At 39.5% G+C, this 22,748-nt stretch overlaps 1 protein-coding gene across 3 annotated transcripts in view; it reads right to left on the bottom strand.

Annotated features, from left to right (window-relative positions):
• Positions 1–4,363: 4,363 nt before the first annotated feature.
• Positions 4,364–22,748, bottom strand: part of LOC137943902 (phosphoglucan phosphatase DSP4, amyloplastic-like) — a 47,737-nt gene continuing 29,352 nt past the window's right edge. Inside the window, exons 5-14 of one of the 3 annotated variants that reach the window (XM_068789333.1) lie at positions 22,635–22,711; positions 22,478–22,554; positions 22,250–22,330; positions 21,650–21,782; positions 21,376–21,435; positions 19,454–19,510; positions 18,435–18,530; positions 8,207–8,266; positions 5,678–5,785; positions 4,364–4,789 (exon numbers count right to left, since the gene is read on the bottom strand). In XM_068789333.1, coding sequence (XP_068645434.1) covers positions 4,673–4,789; positions 5,678–5,785; positions 8,207–8,266; positions 18,435–18,530; positions 19,454–19,510; positions 21,376–21,435; positions 21,650–21,782; positions 22,250–22,330; positions 22,478–22,554; positions 22,635–22,711 — 866 coding nt within the window. In that variant the 3' untranslated portion in view covers positions 4,364–4,672. Of the gene's footprint in view, positions 4,790–5,677; positions 5,786–6,576; positions 6,800–8,206; positions 8,267–18,434; positions 18,531–19,453; positions 19,511–21,375; positions 21,436–21,649; positions 21,783–22,249; positions 22,331–22,477; positions 22,555–22,634; positions 22,712–22,748 lie in introns of those variants that run through there. The other 2 variants (XR_011110770.1, XM_068789334.1) reach the window with 2 other exon arrangements.

The following is a 22,748-nucleotide window of genomic DNA, read 5'->3' as shown; positions in this document are numbered from 1 at the left end:
TTTTTGAACTTAATTGAACAGCTTGTGAAAAGTATCAAGGTAGTCGATGTGATATGTCTTAGTATAGACTTTGGCAACTGGTTAAGCGTTGTATATGTCAATAGACCCATTGGTATTACAAATTACGGTAAAGACCTGCCTACAAACCCACAATTGCATCACATTCTAGTTGGAGACATAATTCTCAAGTCTATAAAAAAAATGAGAGCATCTCCTTTTTTCCACAACCTGCCTCCATATTTTTTTGGCTCAATGCCTCTTGCACTAACAAATTTTCTTTTTAGTGCCCCATTTTGCTCATGGGTACACAAACATCATGTTTGATGAATGATCCTATGAGAAGCATAATGATTGTCAAATGGCTTGTGAGTAAGTTCAAGCTTGTTGTTAGTATGCAAGATTTGAATAGAAGTAAGTGTTTTTTTATTTAACTATGGAAATTGAGAAATGCATCAAAGACCTCTCTTTTGCCCTTCAAGAAGTACAATTGCAAACATCAACAAAAGTAGCAAAATACTTAAAACCCTAGAACACTTGACACCCTACAAGGAGGGGAGTTCCACTCCTCTTAATGACTCTATTTGGCAAGGTGGACTAATGGTGTTTTCCCTGTTTGCATGCCTCCCACTGAAATGAAAGTGAAAATAAAACTAAAAAATGGAAAGGGCTGCTGGACATTAACTGACGAAGGATGAACAAATTGAAGGTGCCACTGGTAGTTATTGAACTTTGTCATGTTATAGGTATCTTTTTAGCAACTCCAAGTTAGTACAAGCCTCCTCTTTCACAGCCTCCAATCATCTTCTTCATGTTGAGAGCCCAGAAGACAAGATAAATGATAAAAAAAATGGCAATTTAAATATGTTAAAATATACATTAAGGGTATTTTGGTCATTTTTTGTTAGAGTTAGCAGTAGATTCTATGTCATGTTAGGAACCTATGTTTCAAGTTTGGTTAAATTCTGATATGTATACATGAAGTTCTATGAGTAGGAGCTATGAGGGCATTATTATAAAGTTACTCTTGTAATCACTTAAGTGAAATAAAAGAAGAGGGAGGTTTACTTTGAACCTCCTACGAGTGCTGGCTTTGAGCACTCTCTCATCCAATCTCTTTATTCTCTCTTCTCTTCTTTCTTTCGTTCTTCTTCAATTTCTTCCTCTTTTTAAAACAATTGGTAATTTTATTGACAAAGAGTAAACTCACCGACTGATTAGGTACATATTAACCATAGATAGCGAGATTCAAGGAAGAGCATAGATTACCCCTTGCCATCATTACATGAAGAAGATCCATCAGCTAAAACCATGGAAGGATTATTAGAATGGCAAAAGAGAAGAAAATTTTAAAGAATTACCTACTATGTGAGTAGAGGCTCTAGATTCTATAAACCATTAACTAGTAGGAGAAGCATGAAATGCTTTAGTAAAAAACTGTGCCAATGGAATACTTGCTAGGGATGAAGGATCAGTTTGCTTCTATGAAGGAGGTGGTGCTGAAAACGTCTCAAAATTGTGGCATTAATTTCGTCATGTCTTCTTTGATGCTCATGGCAATGCTACTCTCAGTGTCCCCACTTGTCTTAGGATGGAAAGAGGTGCCCCTTTCTTAATGGTTGAGTAAAGGGAGAATTCCGAAATTTTCTTGACTTTAAACTTTGTTTGGCGGGTAATTAACAGGTGGGTAAGCTCACTCTCATCAAATCCTGCCTTCATGGGATACCGAGTTACTTCCTCTCTCTATTCCACTGCCCTGCAGTAATTAAAAACCGGCTACGAAGTCTCAAAAAAAGATTTTTGTGGGGTGGACCTAATTGAAAAAGAAAATATAACTTACTTATATGGGATGATGTATGTCAACCCTCATATCTTGGTGGTCTCAGAATCTGTGATATCGCATCAACCAACTCAACTTACCTTTTGAAATGGATATGGAGATTTAATTCATCTCCAGATTTGATTTGGAGGACATTTGTTGCCGCCAACGTAAACAAATCGAATGGTTGGTTGACTGAAGGGGGCCGTCGGTACAACATGTCTCCTGTTTGGAGGAAAATTTCGCTCTTGCTCCCTACTTTTAACAAGGCAGTCAAATGCTACCCGGGTAATGGCCATACCACAAAATTCTAGACGGATTTATGGTTGGGGGAAAAAAATCCTTGACATTAGTTTTGGTCCTATCTCCTTATTGGCCAGAGATAAAAACACTTCTATCCCAGACTTATGGTTTGAACATAGTAGTTGAAATCTTAACCTTCGGAGAGCCCTCATAGGCTCAAAAGCTCTTCTGGCCTCAAATCTCCTCACTTGCCTCTCCAAGTCAAAATCCGTGAGCATATGTTGGATATCCTCATTTGGACCCCGTTCCCAAAAGGAATATTTTGTACAGTTTTTGCCTACAACCTTCTTTGCAGCCCCGACCCCTCCCAACCGCATCACCTTGGGGCGATTGCTTGGTCCTTGTTTGCCCCATCCCACGTGAAATTTTTTATTTGGTGTGCATGCAGAGGTAAGATACTCACATCTGATTCCCTCATCAGACAAGGCACCCCCATACAGGACCCTTCTTGCCCTTTTTGTCAAAATAATCCAGAAACTGCCACCCATGTCCTCCTCCATTGCCACTTTGCACAAACACTTTTGGCCCAACCTTCTAAACAAAATCAGAATTAAATACTGTGTGCCGCAAAATTTACCTTCAATGATCCTTTCCATCACAAACACTCATCTCCCAAAACTTGGAAAAATATTAAACTCCAGTTGTGTGGGCCACATCCCTTGGGCCCTCTAGAAAGAAAGAAACAATCAAAAATTTCAATTCAAAGCCTCCCTTGTTGAGGTAATTGTTGATAGCATTATTGGTCAGGTCTTTGCTTGGTTATTGATCCGGAAAGAATTTACTCATCTTAGTAATACTGACTTTAGAGGTAATTGGAGGCTGATCGCCGAGATGACTGATATCCCCCACCCCAACCATGAAGATTTGGTCCCCCTTCCACTGGCCCACTACAAGCTGAACTTTGATGGTAGTGCCGTTGGCTGCCCAGGTCTAGTTGGATTCGGATGTGTTATACATGATAATAAAAACCATTTTCTCTACACTTTCGTAGGGCCTTTGGGGATCTTTGATTTTGTTCCCGCAAAATTCAACGGATTGCTTCAAGGGTTCATCGTCTTCCAAGACCATCTCGTTGGGCCCCTCATCATTGAAGGAGATTCTAAGGTTGCCATCGATTGGTGTACAAAAGGAATTCGCCCTCCCTTGAAACATTGGGACATTTATTTCAAAATTTATAACATAATTTCTTGTCTAAATTGTACATGGACTCACACCCTAAGATCTGCCAATCATTTGGCAGACTTACACACTAAACGAGGATTTTTTCTATAACACTTGGTTGTGGAGGTCGGCCCACCCCAATAGGTTGTATTTCTTACTCTGATTTATTGAATATTCACACACTTTCTTTCAAAAAAAAAAAAAAAAAAGTTTTTTTGGCCCATGCTGGTTTTCAAAATTTTCCCAACATATCTAAAAAATGATTGGTATATCTACTATGGACACTTCTTATCACTACATCCTTGACCATGTCCACCTCTATATCTACCTTTACCTCTATTTCCTCCCCTACATCTAGAACCCCGGGTGGATCTAGTTAAATATTGAGATGGAAAAAGATTGAAGAGAAGATAAGAAGGATGAGAAAAGGAGAGAGAAATGGGTTTTCCACAAGGAGAGAGATGCTGTGGTTAGGGAGAGATATAAGTTTGCCACAAGAATGATGTGGTTAGGGGTTGAGAGATGATGAGTAGTTATCTCAATGAAAAATTACAGAATTACCTCTCCTTAGTTACATAATTAACTGCTTTCTAAATACAAATAGCTGCACCTAACGACATAACTAACTAGTCAGAGGAGAGTGACAACATAACTTTCCCTAAATTATCTATAGCGAAAGATTATGATATTGCCTCCTAGGGGTACATTATTTAACAATACTTGCTCGAAAGTGAATGACATTCCTTTGTTTTATTGGTAAAATAAATTTTTTAAAGTTTTCAGGTCTTTTTTTTTTTTTTTGGTGGGAAAGTTCATATGAACCTGAAAAATGTGCCGAAAGAACTAGATAAAAGTGTTTTCTTGATTGGCCAATCTTAGGATATGAGAAAAGTGACTCTTGAGTGATGTTCCATTGCCTCTTCAAGAACACCCACAGAGCAAAGGGACACTATCCTTGATTGGGTTCAACAAATCACATATGAATCTCCTCTCACCACAGCGGAAGTGCAGCAGATCCTCCAATATTATCTTTGCTGAGAGGTAAATCTATAGGACCTTGATTCCATGAAAATTCCTGTTATATTGGGTTCATCAGGTGCTGGATTCATGAGTCATAAGAAAGCTGCTACACCAGCAAGGGTAAATGATACGATCATGGTGTATTTTCAAAGCTTTTGCACAGCCATAATATATACATTTACAGGCAGTTTTTCTAAATACAGTCTTCGTCGATGCTATAATTTTAGATACGATCATGGTCTAATTCTAAATACAACTTAGTTCCAAATATGGCCTATAGAATCTATTAGACATAAATATGCACCTTACAACATAGTATACACATATAGCCACAGCTGTTTGCTAAGGTCCTGGTAGCTCCTCGTCATCCAGTTAAGCTTCAAGAAATTGCTTTATAATCAACCCTTCCTCTTCTGTCAGATCAACATCATTATCCATCAACCGCTTCCTCTGTTCTCTTTTCACATCAGTAGAATCTACACTGTTGACCTGTAAAGTAAGGCAGACAAAACTTATTCATCCACTTCCAAGAAAAAGTGATCTCCAAATCTGCAGGTCTATAAACAAGCGGTCAATCAAACTTGTAGATTCCGCACATGAAATGACTTTTCAGTTGATTACAAGATTGAGCATTCAAATAAAAATCAAGACCAACCACGAAGCTCCTACAGAAACAGAATTTCCAGAGAAAAAAAAAAAAGTTTCAAGTGCTATGAGACTATGGATAAACTTTGAATGTCAAGATATTTCCTTGAATGATTAATGCAGTTAAATACCAATCAAGTGTCAGATGGAGAGCCATATAATCGGGTCCTTTCATATCATGTTGACAAATTCTCAGTTCATTAGATACATGATCCTAGAATGAAAAACCCAACAGAAAACCTTGAATGTTAGATGCAGAAGCATATAGTCGGGGTCCTTCACATCATGTTGACAAATTTTCAGTTCATCAGATGATCCCACAATGAAAAACCAAACAAAAAATTTCTATAGGTGTTGGGCCCCCGTCTATTCAAAATGACTAACAAAAATTTGGAAGCCTCTTTTCGCGTAATAAGTATATGAGCTTTTGAATCTTGGATCAATGTGAGATTATTCTTAACACTCCCACACATACGGTTTTCTCTTGTGACTCCTACACAAGGATAATTTTTTCAAGTTGATGTCCATCTATAAATACATAGTTTAATTCCATGTTAAAGTTTGGTTAGATCCATCTCAAAATTAAGTCACCAAGATTAGGAGATATCTTCCCAAGCATAAATAAACAATCTTTTGAACAATGGAACCATGTGGGGCTATTCTTAAAATAGCATATAGTTTATTCTTCATAATTATCAAGTTAAAAGAGTTTTTGACTGTCTCAAATCTTACATGCACATAATTGTTGACATGGCCATCTTTGTTGGGTCGAGTAATTAATTCATATTTGTTGCAAAGCCATTCACCATCTACTACATACTTGTATTCATAACGTCCTTCCTGCAAGAATAGTTCCGATGGAACAGTCAAAACCAGCATATATATATACACAAAAAAAAGTTTTTGAGTAATAATAACAGCATAAAAAAACGTCCTATAACATAGTAACGTTGCCACCAACATTAATGAGAAATATTTCCAATGAAAAGTCATCAAAGGTTTCAGCAACCAATTGAAGTAGGTAACATGTGGAACATAGTAACTCGAACTAAACATGTGACAGACTAAATGAAAATTGCCATCAGCACCTTCTTGGAGCTTTTCATTATTCTCATTTTTAGAGTAGTTTCTCTAACAAAGTATATTTTCTGCACAAACAGTTTTCCAAATCTCCTTTCCATTTTCTGTCCTTGAATGTGAGCTGGCACTTGAACATGTGTCCCGACATCTGGGTCAGTTTACCTACCAGTTAGGTACAGACTGACTACTACTTTCTCACACTACTTGTATTGCCTCATTGATTTGGTCTCTGTATGCTTAACTGAAGATGGACAACTCTACAACTTTGCCCCAAGTACAGAACAAAGCCATTGTAACACAAGCATATATAAAGCTTTGACAAGTTGACATAGGATCTCTAGATCTTGCTTGTGCTATTAACCTTAGCCAATTTTAGAGCTTAAAAGACATGAAAGCAAACGCAGGAAATATATGAACTATGTGTTCTAAAAGCAATGTCAGCAGACTCAGATTGGACCTAACTAATCCAGGAACATTCCGCACCCGTCTTCCAAGTCACGAAAAAATCAGACTCAAAAAAGAGTAAAAATCCTGTTAACCAAGCTAGTTACCCAGTTCAACTAGCTGATGCAGCCCGATCATTTGGCTTGGGTCGCATGAGAAACTCTCCTTGTGCAACAGAAAGAACTTCTTGATTCCAAGAGAAACAGTGAAAAGAGCAATGTGGCCTATCCTCTGCTCTTCCAGCACCAAGAGAAAAGGAAATAGGGAGGGATCTCTCTTGCCCTCATTCAATCAACAAGGGCCCTGCCAATACCTCCATTTTCAGTAAACCTGGTAAGGAGGGAGCGGGGGCAGGAGGTAGTATATAATTTAGTTGTGGAAGAAAAAGCTAAACAATATGAAGATATAGAATTTCTTCCAAAACAATTGAAACTACAGAAAAAGAGAAGGGAAAATTACAAAAAGGCCAAAATACAACAGGTTAGTATTGAAAACTTCCTACTTTGGGAAAGTAACCAACTTTTAGCATTTCTGCCTTGGGAAAGTCAACACGTTTTCTATCTTTAATAGTTTCCTCGTTCGACAGAAATTCCATGAGGAGAATTTTCTTTAAGAAACTCTTAGTTTAGTAAGTCTTATTTAATAGTCAAATTAGAAAAATCCCAAAGTCCATTATTATTGGTATCCATCTAAGTTAGTTGTTAGAATTCTTTCTTGGAAGTGGTCAATTTAGCAGGATCTAATTTAATTGTATTTAAAAAGCTTAGCCCTAGAAAAGTTCTATTTTGGTGAAGTTTTTTTTTTTTTTTTTGAAATGATGCTGAATTTTATTAAGAGAGAACTCAAATGAGCAGATTACAAGGGGGGAAGCCTTCCCAAACAACGAGAGATTGTTGGGAGTTTTAAATTTTGCCAATTTATCAGCCAAAGAATTGGCTGATCTAGGAACGAGGTTCCAGTTACAATGAATAGATGACACAATGTCAGCAATACAATCAGTGATTGGCCAGTGGCGCCATTTTGGTGAAGTAATTAATTTTTGGCATATCCATGATTATTTTAGAGTCTATAAATACAGAGATATGTTGAAACTTTAAATCAACATTTAAGATTAATATAAATTTTCTTTTTGGTTGCCAGAGCACCAGTCTCTCTTTCTTTTTGCTGAGAATAATTTCTTAGTGACTTTTCTCGAAAGCTAGCTACTGTTGGTTACCAAAAAACCACCTGTAAATACATGTTTTTCTCTTTGAGCTTGAAAACCAGAAATTCCTAAGAGTTGAGACATATCAGGCTAGGTTACTCACACTCCAGCACCGTCCTTCAACTTTATTTCTCTAATTTTGCAGCATTACCCTCCCTTTCTGTCACCAGGGGAGGGGCCCTACCATACCCTTCGGTCTATTAGGAGAGGAAGACCATCAACCCACCCATGTGAAACTTTCGCATAATGGAGGGGAAGGCGGAAGTCCCTCTCCACTAGCAGGTGGGGCTTGCTCCTCCTTTTCATTATCTAGGTTGGTATAGAAGACTCCCCCTTTTTTCCTTTTTGTATCATATTATGACTTGGATATGCCATTGAACCCCGTGCAAACAAACCCGGTCACTTTGTTGGGTCAATAACTGGTCAGCTTTACAACATTGTAGTTAAGTGCATACGTAACCTTAAAAACCTTCAATAAAACTGAGATTGCATTCATAAAAAATTAGGGGATGGGAAAAATATTTAACACTTACAAGCAATTCTCTCTCCAAAATCCATAATCCTTTTTCTTTATCAAATGTCAAAGGAATTTTCTGAAAGAATTTCACATCAAAGTTAGCTGACGGATGCAAAATAGGAATACTGTATCACAGAAAAGACATATGAGAACATAGTTAAGACAGTCAAATCTAGAAGGAATTGATAAACACGCTTATTGTTAGAAAATGTGGTTCAAAGGGTACTATGTCCCTCTTATTCTATTATAGTTTGGGTAGGAAAAGTCACTAGTTAGCTCTAATTTTTCGTTTAATATTAAGTTTTAAGAGAAGGATCAGGGGAATCTTCAGCCAGCGCCACTTTGGCCCACTCAGGTTTGCATGTGTTTCATGCATCACCTCCCACTAGTTAGGTTATTGATTCGGAGCCTTAGCTTACATGATAGGTACATTTTCTTAATTTTAATCTTTTTCTAAGTCTTTGACTTTTAATCTCATACTTGCTAATGGGTCCACCTCTCATATTCATGGTGAGAGTGTTGTTTGTGCAACATTCCATGTTATTATCTTCAGTGCTGTTTATTCCTAAAATTCTATTCAATTTACTTTCTATCAGTCAATTTACTAAACACCTGAACTATTTTGTCACTTTTTTTGAGAATGATAAGAAAATCCTCTATAAGAGAAAGGATGTACAATTAGAAGAAAGCAAACAATCAAGCTAATGAACATGGAAAAGAATCTGAAACTATTAGAAAAATCTACCCCATATGTCTCTAAAGAATCAGCCACTGAATTCACACTTCACATGCTGGATATCAAGCTGCCAAGAATACCTCATCATGAAATATGAGAAAACCTCCAAGGAAGAGGTTTCCCAAAGAAAACCAAGAGATAACCACAGACGAATCACCTTCCATAACCAGGGAACCTGAAAACTTCTCAAAGAAGAGCTTAAAACCCCAGAGAATGGCTTCAAGTTCAGCCACAATCGAATCACAGTAACCCAATGGTGTAGATCATACATAGAGCAGAAGCCCAAAGCAGTCCCTAACAACATCCCTATCCCCAGCATGACAGATTACCTCTTCAACTCCCATCAAAATTTAGTTTCAGCACAACCGCCCTGGAATAATAGTGGGAATACAAGAGCCAAAGAAAGAGCTATATCTTGCAAATGCATTCTTAGAACAGAACTCGAAAAAACTAAAGACCAGAAAATTTACTAACCCAAAGAAATAGCTATATCTCCTTCACAGTGCTGGATCCGACCACTGGCCATTCAAGCTGGACACTAAATTCGGGACTTTGGGTGCCAAAACCTTCAGATTGAAAGCAGTTGGCATCTTATAGAGGACTTTGATCCCCTTCTCTTGGGGTGGTGGGACAACCTCTCGGCCACAACCAATCCTGGCTGGAACTTTCACCGCAAGCTCAAGCTTCTTAAGCCCATCCCGAAAAGGCTGGTCCTGGATTGACATGCTGCCAGCTGCATTAAGAAAGCTTCTCTCCTCTCCCAGATTGACGGTGTTGAAGAACCAAAGTCTCTCATTCACCCAAATTTAATACTCGCATCTCTCTCCAAACCAAATCCCCATCAATTTTTGCTTTTTGTTTTTTTGAAAAGGATGTATATATTAACAGAGAAAACTACAGAGGATGAGGCAGCAAATCCCTAACAACAAGAGATTGAAGGATTGCTCCTTGCTTGGCAAGCATATCTACTGCTGAATTTGCAGATCTCAGAATGTGAGACCAAATAAAAGAGAAGAGTGATGTAATTTCTAGAATCTCTTAAAAAATGTCCCAATGGCGCCACAGGGGAGGATGCACAATCGCACAATCGCACCAACCAATGACCACCTTCGAGTCCCCTTCAATGTGAAGCGGGACACTTCAATTGTCTCTAAAAACGCGAAGCTCATTGAGGAGGCCATGGAGCTCAGCTGATGTCTCTTAGTGAACACACTCATTGGAAGCAGCGTTTAAATGGCTGGCTGAGGGTGACGGAAATACTAAGTTCTTTCAATCTATTCAGCCAGAAGGACTAACTGAGCTACTTGTGTATCAACAATGAAGTAACATTGAATAGAGCCTTCATTATTGACGCTCTCATAAGTTTCTTCACTGACTTATACTCAAAAGGAATGTACCAACAAAACCAGGCTCCAAAACATCCAACTCCCCAGAATCTCTCGCTACGATGCCGACCTTCTTGAGTTGCCCTTGTCCTCCAAGGAAATCAAAGTTGTTGCCCTTGGGATGCCCCTTGATCAAGAGCCCCTGGGCCTGATGGCTTCAACAGAGAATTCTATAGAAGCTACTAGCCAATCATCAAGGACGACCTCACTGCCATGATCCACAATCAAAATGGTATCACCTACTGGGCTATGGGGGCCTCCATTGCACTCGTCCCCAAGAAGGTCAGTGTCGAGCATGCTCGCGACTTCAAACTGATCAGCCTCGTCTCTGGCCCATACAAAATCATTTCCCGGCTCCTTGCTCACAGATTTGAGCCGATTCTCCCTATGATCATCCATCAGAGCTAGAGTACATTTGCGAAAGGGTGAAGCATCCTAGATTCAGCCATGGCAACTCTCAAAATCCTGGACTACTCCAAGAGGTTTGGCCACCCCTGATTTGCCCTCAAGGTCGATTTTGAGAATGCATTCAATCATGTCAAGTGGTAGCTCCTCGACGACCTCCTCCTACATATGGGCTTTGGCACCTGTTGGAGGTTCTGGATTAGAGGTTGTATTTCTTTGGCTTCCTACTCCTCAACAACACTTCTTGTAGTTTATTTCACGGCTCCCGATGAATCCGACAGGGGTACTCCCTCTCCTCTTCAACCTGATTGTGGAGTATCTATCTTCGATGATATACTCAGACAAGGAAGATGAATGGCTTCGACCCATGTCCAATCAACCGGAGCTAGACATTCCGCTCCGGCAATTCATTGATGACACCCATTCTTTGGTGAAGGTTCCTTCAAGCAGGTCAGAGGCATTAAGGCCCTCCTCAGCCTCTTTGAGCTCTCCTTGGGTCAGAAGATCAACGGGCAAAAAAGTACACCTATGGGATATTCCATTGATACTGATGATTTAAACTCCATGGTCACCTACCTTGGCTGCTTGTTGGACTCAATGCCTAGCTCCTACCTGTGCCTACCTCTTATTGACTGTTGACCTCATAAAAATCTTTGGTCTCCCGTGATTGAAAAGTTAGAAAAGTGGCTGGCAACATGGAGGGTAGACTATTTTCCAAGGCTGATAGGCTCATGCTGTTACAATCCTGCCTTGTTGGGATTCCAACCTACTTCCTCTGCCTTATCCCTTTTCGCGCCTCAATTTGCCATTGTATTGAAGTCCTTAAGCGATGATTTCTTTGAAGAGGGCCCCATGTTGAATTTAAATATAATCTTGTCAGCTGGGTCAACATCTGCAGGTGGAAACCCACGGGTGACCTTGGCATTCGGCTCACCTCTAATATGAACTCCGCCCTCCTTAAGTGAACCTGGAAATTCAACATACTGCCCAAGCCTACATGAAGACCAATGGTGGCTGTTAAGCTCAAGTGGATCAATGGTTGGTGGACTGCTGGGGGGCACTGCCATTGCCTCTTGCCTCTATGGAGATCCTTCTTCCTCCTCCTGCCAGAATTCGTTACTGTTGTTCACTACTACATTGGCAATGGGTCAAAGACAAATGTCTAGTCGGATTGGTGGAATGGGATTGGCCCCTTAGCTTCCTCTTATCATTCATTGCTAACCATCACCTCGCAATGCTCGGTGACTGTAGCTGATATTTGGGCCCCCAAAGGCTACTGGAATTTCCAATTCTGGTACTGCCTCAGTGATGATGAGGCCATTGATGTTTGCACTCTTGGAAGATCTGACCACTCAAAAAATCCATGCGCACACCCATGACAAGATGATCTGGATGTCAAATGCCAGCGGAGTGTTTTTTATCTCCTCGGTTAATTACCATCTAAAGGGGTAGACTGCTGGCCTCAATCCCATTGACGTTGCAATTGTTTGGAAGCTATCTAGGCCACCAAAAGTCAAGTTCTTCCTCTAGACAGCTTGCCCCAACAAAATCTTAACCGTGGATAATCTTCATAACGTGACAACATTAACCCATCTACTCTCTGCCCATTCTGCAATGTTGTCGAGGAATGTGTCAACCACCTACTCCTATGCCCATTTGCTTGGAAGGTGCTCAACAGGATTGGTATCCACTTCTGTATTCCCAAGGATTTCACCTCCACTTGGCTAACAGTCTTGGGGATCAATATCCCGAAATTGGGTAAAGAATCTCCTCTCCCGCCGCATTGCATTCACTTTTTGGTGCCTTTGGAAGGAGAGAAACAACCGCCGGTTCAATTGTAAATTCCCAAATAAGGAAGAGGTTTCCAACTTAATTGTTGGCCACCAAGTTTCCGTTTGCTCCACACCAGAAAGGAATTTCAAAACCTCAGAGGCACCTCCCTCCATTTCAATTAGCGTGCCATGGCCCAAATATCCGCCCTACCTCGGCCTCCTGCCATGAAACTTGGCCAGCTGGTGCTCTCAAACTCAATTTTGATAGAAGTGCCTTTGGCAACCCCGGACTTGCTGGTTATGGTAGTGTTATCAGGAATCTAGACAGCTCCTCTCTTTACTCTTATGTTGGGCCTATGGGCATCTTTGACTCCACATCTGCTGAGTTTGAAGAAAGAAAAAAATAGACACTTTCCCATGTGGCTTGTACCATGATGTTCAAAGGCATTTCCCTAAAACAGTGTAGGGAGTTGCTGTCCATATTTTTACCAATAGTTTTTGTTCCTGATCCTGCACATATTCTTTCCTAGGAGTTTCCACTATCATACACAATTTACATATTGCAAATCATATATTGGTGGAAAAATTGTTGAGTCTAGTTTCCAACATAAAAATAACTTTGACAATCGGAGTTTTCAACAAAGAGAAATCTACATCTGAAGCAACAAAGATCAGACAGCATGTCGATTCGAGCTACAGCAGAAAGCATTAAATTGTAGGATGATTTGTACCATCAAGAACAACAATTTATATAAAGAATTATATGTCAAAAGAAACCTCTGTGAGTTCAATCTCTAATCTAACAAACAATTTCTCAATTCGATTTTTTAAAAGAGATATAGACATTGGAAAAAGGAAAGGTTAGGTTGGAAGTCTGTTGTGAGCAGAAAACACAATTTTTAAGCTCGATTGTCTTTTTCTTTCCTCTTTTCTGCTGGTTAATCTATTGCTTCGGTTTTCTTCAACCTTATCCTTGCTGGCTTCGATATTCTTACTGTAAAAAGAATATTGGGAAAGGATAACGTTCTTCCACAATCGAAGCTACTAGAAAATCATGGAAAACCATACTGACAACAACTAATTAATATCCAAAATTCCTCTCTTTGTGACTGCCATGATTGTTGGCTAAATTTTAGGATACATAGGGATTCTCTTTATGTTGTTGGTTGTTGCTGGAATACTATTGTCATTGGTGCTGATGTATGTCAGATTTTTACTGTAACATGTTTTCTCTAGCCCTCCTTGGTGTTAAAGCTATTCAATCATGTAATTTAAGTCTAACCTGGTTAGTTCCTTCTCAACTAAGGAACAATGTCTTTTAAGGGTAAGCTGTGAAACCTGTAGTAGTACTTCTTCAGTTGGTTATGTTTTTTATCACATTGGAACAATGTCCACACAACCATTACCCATATCAACACTTTGCAACATGCCTTCCTTCAAGGATTGACGGGTATCCACTTGTTTCTTTACTGTTGTAGCAAGGAATACATCCAACCAGAGTTGATGAGCAGGATTTTCTTCCTTGATTTTGGTTCTATCACTAGAAGGGGTTGTGGGAAGTTAGAAAATCAGTAAAGCGTTGAGTTCTTTGGTGGATATTGATTAACTTGTTTGTTAGTGTGTAAACTTTGTTGGTTGGCTAAGAGTGATTTTTCTTCTCTCATATATGTTATTGGTGTTAGGAATTAAATGCCCTAATTCCACACTAACGAGAGAAATAATAATAATCGCGGAAGAAAGGAAAAACAAGCACCGAAAATAAAACAAGGTTTGCCTCAAGGTGAGACTACGTCCTGTCTTCCGCCACTGCAGTAATCCACTGTGAAGATGAAATAGTTTAAAAAAAGAAATCGCACACACTTACAGGTGTTTTTCTCTAACTTCTCTCGGGCTATGACTCAGAGTCCTTCTCTGTGATGATGGTGATACCCCAATAGCGGCGAGTTATCCCTCCAAACTCAGAGTAGTCGAGACAATTCAAAGGGACTTGCTTAGAAATAGAAGGGACAAGTCCACCCCACGAAGAGATTCACCCCCTCCAAAATCAAATGAATCATACAATCATGCTCCGTCCTTTTTTTTTTTTTTTTTTTTGATGAAGATGTATTTATATTAACCAGAGAAAAAATACAAAAGAGGAGGGAGCAGATCCCTAACAACAACAAGCGATTGTAAGGTAACTCCATGCTTGGCAAGCACATTTGATGCCGAATTTGCGGATCTCGGAATGTGAGACCAAATACAAGATAAAATTGAGGTAATTTCTAGAATCTCCCAAAAGATGTCCCAATGGCGCCACAGGGGAGGGGAAGCACATTCACACCAACCAATGACCACCTTCGAGTCCCCTTCAATGTGAAGGGGACCATTGCACTTGTCTCTGAAAACATGGAGCCCGTTGAGGAGGCCATGTAGCTCAGCTTACGTAGAATCAGAGATGTCTAAAGGGCCGGCATATGAGAAATGTTGATTATCGGAAGGATCTAAAATAACACCTCTGAAGCTAGCAATCCCGGGATTACCAAGAGAAGAGCCATCAAAGTTGAACTTGAGGTAACTGGGTTCAGGAGGGGTCCATTCATGCATGACTTGGACCTTTGTCCCAGCATGCATCATTGCCAAGTTTCTCTAGTTTTCACGAATAGGGAGAAAGACTTCTTAATCAGAAGCTAAGAAGAGATATGTCCCACCACTCGGTCCATGACACGTACCGCTCATTCACTTTTTGCATCGAACCACCTTCGATGGCGTTCATTCCAAAGCCCCCATGGAATGAAACTAGCACAAGCGGAGAACATTGCTTTTTTTGAGACCAGGAAGGGGAGTACCAATGAGCAACTTGCTGAAAGAAATCAGATCAGCCGTCATGCAGAATTGTAACCTCAACATACAAAGAATGGAAATCCACACCTTCCATGAGAAGATGCATTGTAGCAGAATGTGGTTTGTGGTTTCAGCTTCAGTGTTGCAAAAAGGGCACAGGGGGTCCTCTTCTTCTAAGCACATCTGTCGAGAGAATCTTGCTTTGCCAGGTGCTTCACATGAAGAATTTTATCCTAGGAGGTGCACAGAGATGCCATACAAAGTAGACCTCATGCTCCCTTTGAGACGAATACCAACCATTAATGTATCCGAATGCAGATGATACGGAGAAAGTACCTCTTTTGTCAGGCCACCATATGAGCTTGTCGGCCTTCGAAGGTCAAATTTTTACCGAGTTTAAAGAATCCACCAAGCGGCTGACTTCCAAAGCCTCTGGGTCAGAAAGACCCCTTCTGGGATGAAGGCACAAACCACCCCCCTCAAAAACATCAACTACTGATATGTCTCTACGTGTAGAGAGGAGAAAAGGACTTTTGAAAGAATTCTGAAGCGGCTCCTACCCCATCCACTGATCATCCCAAAACTTGAGGTATCTGCCGTTTCCAACAAAGAATCTACTGGTAGAGGAGAATTTTGGAAGAAGTAAGTATAATGCTCTCCAAATTGAAGATAGACATCTCCGATTACCTCCTGAAATCCACCAAAGAGAGCCACAACCAAGCTTAACAAGTACCATCCATTTCCAACAAAGAATCTACTGGTAGAGGAGAATTTTGGAAGAAGTAAGTATATTGCTCTCCAAATTGAAGATAGACATCTCCGATTACCTCCTGAAATCCACCAAAGAGAGCCACAACCAAGCTTAACAAGTACCATTTCCTTCCAAAGATTGGAAGGTGTATTGAACTTCCATAACCATTTTAGGAGCAACGCTTGGTTCATTTCCTTGGATTTCTGAATCCGTAGGCCACCCATATTCTTTGGCAAATAGACTTCATCCCATCTGACCAGATGATATTTAAAGGCATCACTCGATCCCCTCCATAGAAAGCTTCATTTGAGCTTATCCATGGTTTTACATATGGATGTAGGACAAGGCATAAAAGAGAGTACATAGTTTGGGATGCCCGCAATGTAAGACTTGAGGAGGATGAGCGTCCTAGCCTTACTGAGTAAACGCCCCTTCCAGGCTGCTAGCCGGGATTCAATCTTCTCAATCACTGGATTCCAAAGACTTTTGCTTATGCAGCCATTGAATAAGGGAAAGCCGAGATAGGTTGCTGGTAGGCGACTTGTTGTGCAGCCAAATATATTTGCCATCCTGCAAGGAGCTCAGGATTGACATTGAAATGAGAGAGGTTTTCCCCCAATTAACTTTCTGCCCTGATGGTAATTCGAAAAGACCCAAAACCGCTTTAATCCTTCTAGCTCCATCAATATTACCGATTCCAAATATGATCAGAGAGCTCCCAAATATGTGTGGATGATGAGATATAAACCTCCCAAGGAACCTGAACATTATGTGATCCATCAAAAGGGGCAGCAATAGCGAGGTGTATAAATTTATGTATAAATCAGATGGGACTGTCAAATGATATAAAGTAAGACTGTTAGATAAAGGGTACAGACATATGTATGGGATTGATGTGTTTGACACTTGTTTGTTTTATGGCTTGTAGGGAAGAGGTGCATTCTGGTCACTGTACTTTAATGTTCAATTAAGTTTGGCAAGCTGTTTATTGAAGGAGATTCTAAGACTGTCATTAACTGGTGTTCAAAAGATAACTCCCCCCCTTGGCGCCACTGGCCTATCACTGATTGTATTGCTGACATTGTGTTTGTCATCTATTCATTGTAATTGGAACCTCGTTCCTCGATCAGCTAATTCTTTGGCCAATAAATTGGCAAAATTTGGAACCTCCCAGCAATCTCTCATTGTTTGGGAAGGCTTCTCCCCTTGTAATCTGCTCATTTGAGCTTTCTCTTAATAAAAATCAGCATCTTTTAAAAAACGATGTTCACTTAAGTCGCTGGAATAACAAGTTAGGGGTCAATTTCTCCCCCTAGAAACACTTTCTCTTTTTTGATAGCAGTTCACATCTCCTCTTTTATCTTTCTCTTTCTAAACTCTTTGAATACTTTCATTTCACACATATCAGCCTGAGTCAGTGGATAAACATGCGCACAGAGAAGAAATAGACAGAAGAAAAGCATAAAATTGTGACATCTGTCTCACATTTAAATGCTAATACAATAAAGGAAGATAGATTATAATACCACTCAATGTGAGTTTTTTGAAAACAGTCATGTTATGAAGATAATTTGTGAATCAAGAGGGAAGAAAATAAACCAAAGGCTGAAATTATCTGTGTTTTATTTTTGAAAACAATCTTGACATGAGAATTAAATTGAGAATACAAGAAGAAATAAAATAACCTAACAGTTGAAAGCTTTTAGTCAAGGTCATAATACAAAGGACAAGAGGGCCTCGCATGGACTCTGTTTCTAATACAGGGCATAAAAGAACACTGTTGTTAAAGTTGGGTTACTTCCTCCCAAATGGACTACCCAAAGTTGCCAAAATAATAAGCATAAGAGCTCTTCAAGCCCAAACCCATCTGGAACTATTCCCCTACTTGCAACAACTTTCACTTTAAATAACAAACCTTAGACATGGAGCACGTACAACCAAAGAAGGGGAAATTTTTAACAACCACCACTCTCACACACGTCCAGGCCTAAACATGCAACCTGTCTCAAGACAGGATATACTCACACGGTCCATATAGAACACAAACAAAGCCACATAGAGGACAAACATGGGCTTGGGTTGGCTCTGATATTATGATAAAGTTGAATCAGTTCCTTAGAAATGAGATTAAAAGTATAAACTGATCCACTGGCAATAATTAGCTAAGAAACCATCCAAATTAACACAAACAAAAACCAAAGAGTTATCACCAACACATTTGAATTTAAAGTAACACTCAGAAGCTCCTGTTGACTATAGTAAAATAGCAATCTCGTTATGTAGCAAAACTACCAATAGTGAGAAAAATCTAATAAATTATTGTTTGAAATATGAGACTAAACAATAAAGAAGAAGATGGAGATATCTATTACCTGACCCCATCCAATATCAAGACCAGAGACCTCAACAGAAGAGAAATTATCACCTTCCCAAGTCAGTGAAACAAAGCTCTTCTCCAGACCAGTAATCTGGAAATAAGAAGACCTTTTATTAGATACTCCGTTTAACAAGAAAGGGTTAAATGAAGAAATTCAGATATGAGATTTTCCATTTTCAATCGCCATACAAATAGACCTTAAGCACCTCACCCATGAAAGGCAGTTTTGTGTTTTTTTTCCTGAAAGGTTCAAAGTTGTGAACAGCAAAAGATATACTATAACACCAACTTCAAAAAAGTTCATCACTAAGCACAGTAAAAGGGAAATTCCAAACAAAAACAAACTCCTTCATTCAATCATACACCAGAGATAGATATAGGCCTATTTCAGTTGACCTCTAGGTGCTGCTTCCATAAGAGCATTGAGTCTTCAAACAAATCCTTACTAATTAAAAATTCATTTGTCTTCTATAACTATAGACTTTTATGTATAATATGTTTGTATCCGACCTTTGAAACACAGAATTGCAAATTCTTTTCCATATTTTTGGTAAGAGACTTGGGACGGTTCTTCAAAGATATTCAGATAATTTGGACAATTGCAGGTAAGTGGGGCACATAATGGTGCGCAGCTTTCAATACATTCTGTTAAAAGAACCATATAAATTTTGAATCTTACTAATCTTGAATCACCCATTTTTTATGCAACAAATTGGACAATCGATCAGCATCAGCATTTTCGGTCAGCATTGCATCATTAATAGTTCCAATTAATATCTGAGTAAATCCACAAGTTAGATAGTATTTAACCCTAAAAACTTAGAGAAGAAATGAAATTTTAATTCTCCAGTAAAAAATATCACCACTAAGGACATATAATAGATAAAAAATTAAGGACAAAGATTGAAGTATTTGGATAGGCATGATATCCAGCTGCTTTCCAGGCATCTTAAAACTGTCATTCAAATAGAGAATATCTTTGCAATTCAGTACAAACAAGTGAAATGGTGTTACAATATCAGCGGTTGCACTCTTTATGGCCTCCAATTTTGGAAAGCAGGCTCGTTTACTCTGCAATAAAAAGTAAAGGATGACAACTTATTAGAGACATTGAGAAAATCAACTTTTTTAAAAATACATAATGATCACAGCAGCAATTCTCTTTCCAGAAAAATAAAATATGCCTTGGATAATACTCTAGTCAAACCAAGATGACGATTCCAAATTTAGAGACTAAACGTTATTGAATTGATAAGGAGTTGAATGATTTGCATCATAACTAACAGTAAAAATTACATTTAACATCCTAAGTATTATGGAGAAGGCCTGAAAGATATAGTAAGCAACATAGGCAGGATGAACTGGACATCAAGATTGCCTATATAACAACAAAACCCAAGAAAAAAGGCACAACATTAACCACTGTTTAATTACATAGGCAGGGGTATTTTGGTCATTTCCATATATCTGATAAGTGTCATAATGTATCAGATAGGTAGTCTTTAATGTCATATGCCTATGTTTCAAATTGTGTGAAAATCTGGCTTGTATAGAGGAAAATATGTAGGGTTGTACTTGAAGGGCATTTTAGTCCTTTCATCATGTTTTCACTTAAAGAGGTTATAATGAGGATTAGTCTTGGTTTCTGAGACTAATCACGCAGCCTCCTATTGCTGCTTCTCTCAATTCTCTTCCCATTTTTACATCTCCTCCTCTTCCAACTCCAAATTTCTCTAATTGTTTGGTTTTAATCATGGTATCAAAGTAGTATCATCAGTTCTTGGGAGTTTTTACAGCAGATTTTCTCTCTCTCAGATCTCTCAATCCAAAAGGAAGAAATCAGATCAATCTCCTCTCTGGTAGGGAAAAATCATTTTTTTCTTTTGTCAACTGCCATAACCTCCTTTGTTTAAAATGGCATCCCCCCCCCCGCCCCCCCCCCCTCGAGCTCGGCACTCCTCCACTCAGGAGTGTCTCGTCACCGTCTCCCCTTGCCTCCTCTGGCGGGACTCGGCACCGAATCCGATGGCAGAAGATCTCTCCACCCGAAACAGCAGCAGCATAGCACGCACGCGACACCTGGTCCTCAAGGCGATCCCAACAACGGCTGGCAAATGGTGGTCAACCGAACATCACGAAGAAGAATCCATTTGGCCTCGACTATTAAAAATCCCGCGTTCGAGTTTCGATATGGGAAGAGACGACCACAACAATCCGAAAGACCCACGAGCAATCCAATGACGTTGTCAGAATCCTCTCCCGGTTGGGGACGAAGCGCTCCTTCATCACTACCTATCTCAGCTACTGATTCGTTCCTCCATCTGCTTGACAAGGTCCTCTTGAACAAACCTGGTCACAGCTTCGGCTACACTCTGCGAGCCGGCGATTTCGCCTTCCTCCTCTTCACACAACACCACCTCGGCTCCCTGGAGTGTAGTATCACTCAATGGCACAAAAACACAATCATGGCTCTCTTTTTCTTACCCCAAATCACAAATTCCGATTTTGGTTGGGCCACCTTTCGTTCTTGCTTTCTACAAATCACCCTAGCAGCAAAACAAACTCCACATACTCAACCACCTCCGAACACCACCCTGGCTAGTCCAATCAACACCCTCCACTTCCCTCAACACCTCTACCACGCCTTCGAACTCCACTAATGCATCCTCCACAAACACCCCCCCGAACTCCAGCCAGCCTGATCCCCCACCCCCACTTCCGCCCCTCCCCGGAGTTCACATCCCTCACCCTCCCGGCCCAAACCATCTCTAAAGGAACTAGCTGCCTCTCCAACATCGCAATGGCTACCACCCGGCCTTCCTACTCTTCCTACTCTCCACATTAAAATGCAAATTGGTAGCTCTGTGCATGTCCCATAATGCAACTAACAACCGTGGAATTCTACTTGAAATCGAAACAAAAGAAGTGAGACTAACCTGTAGCAACTGATTGGCTTCACTTAGTTTGTAACCGAGAATCCAGATCATCAAGGCTAACTGTAGTAAAAAAAATTCCGAAAAAGTATTAGCGTTTTTTAATGCATAAAGTTATATGATATTAAAAAAGGAAAAACTGAATTGTTTGAAAACAAGTAACTGCATGAAGACCAACAAGTAGATTTTGCAACAAGAAAACAATCTGTGTGCAACAAGAAAACAATCTGTGTGCAACAAATGATATTGGTGAAACTATGTTAATTAAATAGCCAACCGCTACAGTAGGAGCTCTTCCAAGCCCAGCAGTACAATGTATATAGGTGACACCCTGATCACGCTTTACAGCCTTGTATAATTTGCTCAATACAGCTGGAAGTCTTATTCGTAGATCAAAATCATCGAAGTCCCTGTTGAGTCACATGTTAAACAGGACACTTTGTAAAATGTGGAGTACTTATTAGTGGATAAAAAATTCAATATATTAACTGAAAAAACATAAGTTATGTGGAGCATAGACAACATTGTAAATGCACAGTAGCAAGCAATTTCAATAAACCATACATTACAAGCTATATGCTAATGGCAGTTACCTCTGGCTTCATTATGCAGCAAAGATAGACTTATTACAAATTTGGTGAGCTGACCTCATTAAACAGAATAATTTCACATGAGAACATTCTCTTTGCCTATGCATGTTCTATTATCGACAAGACAGAACACTAAACTGCAATTGTTGTCAATTATTGAAGCTAATTTGTGCTTTTTATAAACAAAAAATTCACGGTAGCTTACTAACAGCTTGATCAATTTCACAGAAGATCCACATATACAACAGTTCATAAGAGATGATGATCCTCCATAGAGTTAATCTAACCTTATTTCAGCTCGAATATGCTCAATATCTTTGCAATGCTCTGCATAATCTTGAATGGCACCAATGTCAACCCCAAAATATCTAGGAAAGCTAGTTAAAGAAATTTAACCAAAGAGTGCTATAAAATAAAAGGAAATTCGATAAGTAAAATTTCTAAAGATTATAATGAAAAAAAAAATGCTAGAGATTGATCTAGAAAGCAACAATAAACCTCATAATTGGGGATACTCAAGGTCTGAATCTTTCTGCAAGCAGAAAACGGTCTTCACTCCAATGGTGCGAAGCTTGTCAACATCTTCAGGTGTCTGTGTTTAGTGATGTAAATGTAAAAGATTAAAAAAAAAAGAGAGGGAAAGATTGCATTTAGAATTGGCTGTGAGATTACCTGTAAACAAGATCCAACAATCAAATCTTGGAGAATATAGTTGTAGTTCATTCCTAGTTCATGCCGGTATGTCAGCGCTGTATGGTCATGATAAGAAGAAGAAAATAAACGTTA

The sequence above is a fragment of the Aristolochia californica genome, unplaced genomic scaffold (assembly GCF_029961685.1).
Source record: "Aristolochia californica isolate CCGP_79_NKW_82.1479 unplaced genomic scaffold, dmAriCali1.0.hap1 SCAF_11, whole genome shotgun sequence".
Lineage (NCBI taxonomy): Eukaryota > Viridiplantae > Streptophyta > Magnoliopsida > Piperales > Aristolochiaceae > Aristolochia > Aristolochia californica.
This window is presented reverse-complemented; position numbering and strand designations above follow the sequence as displayed.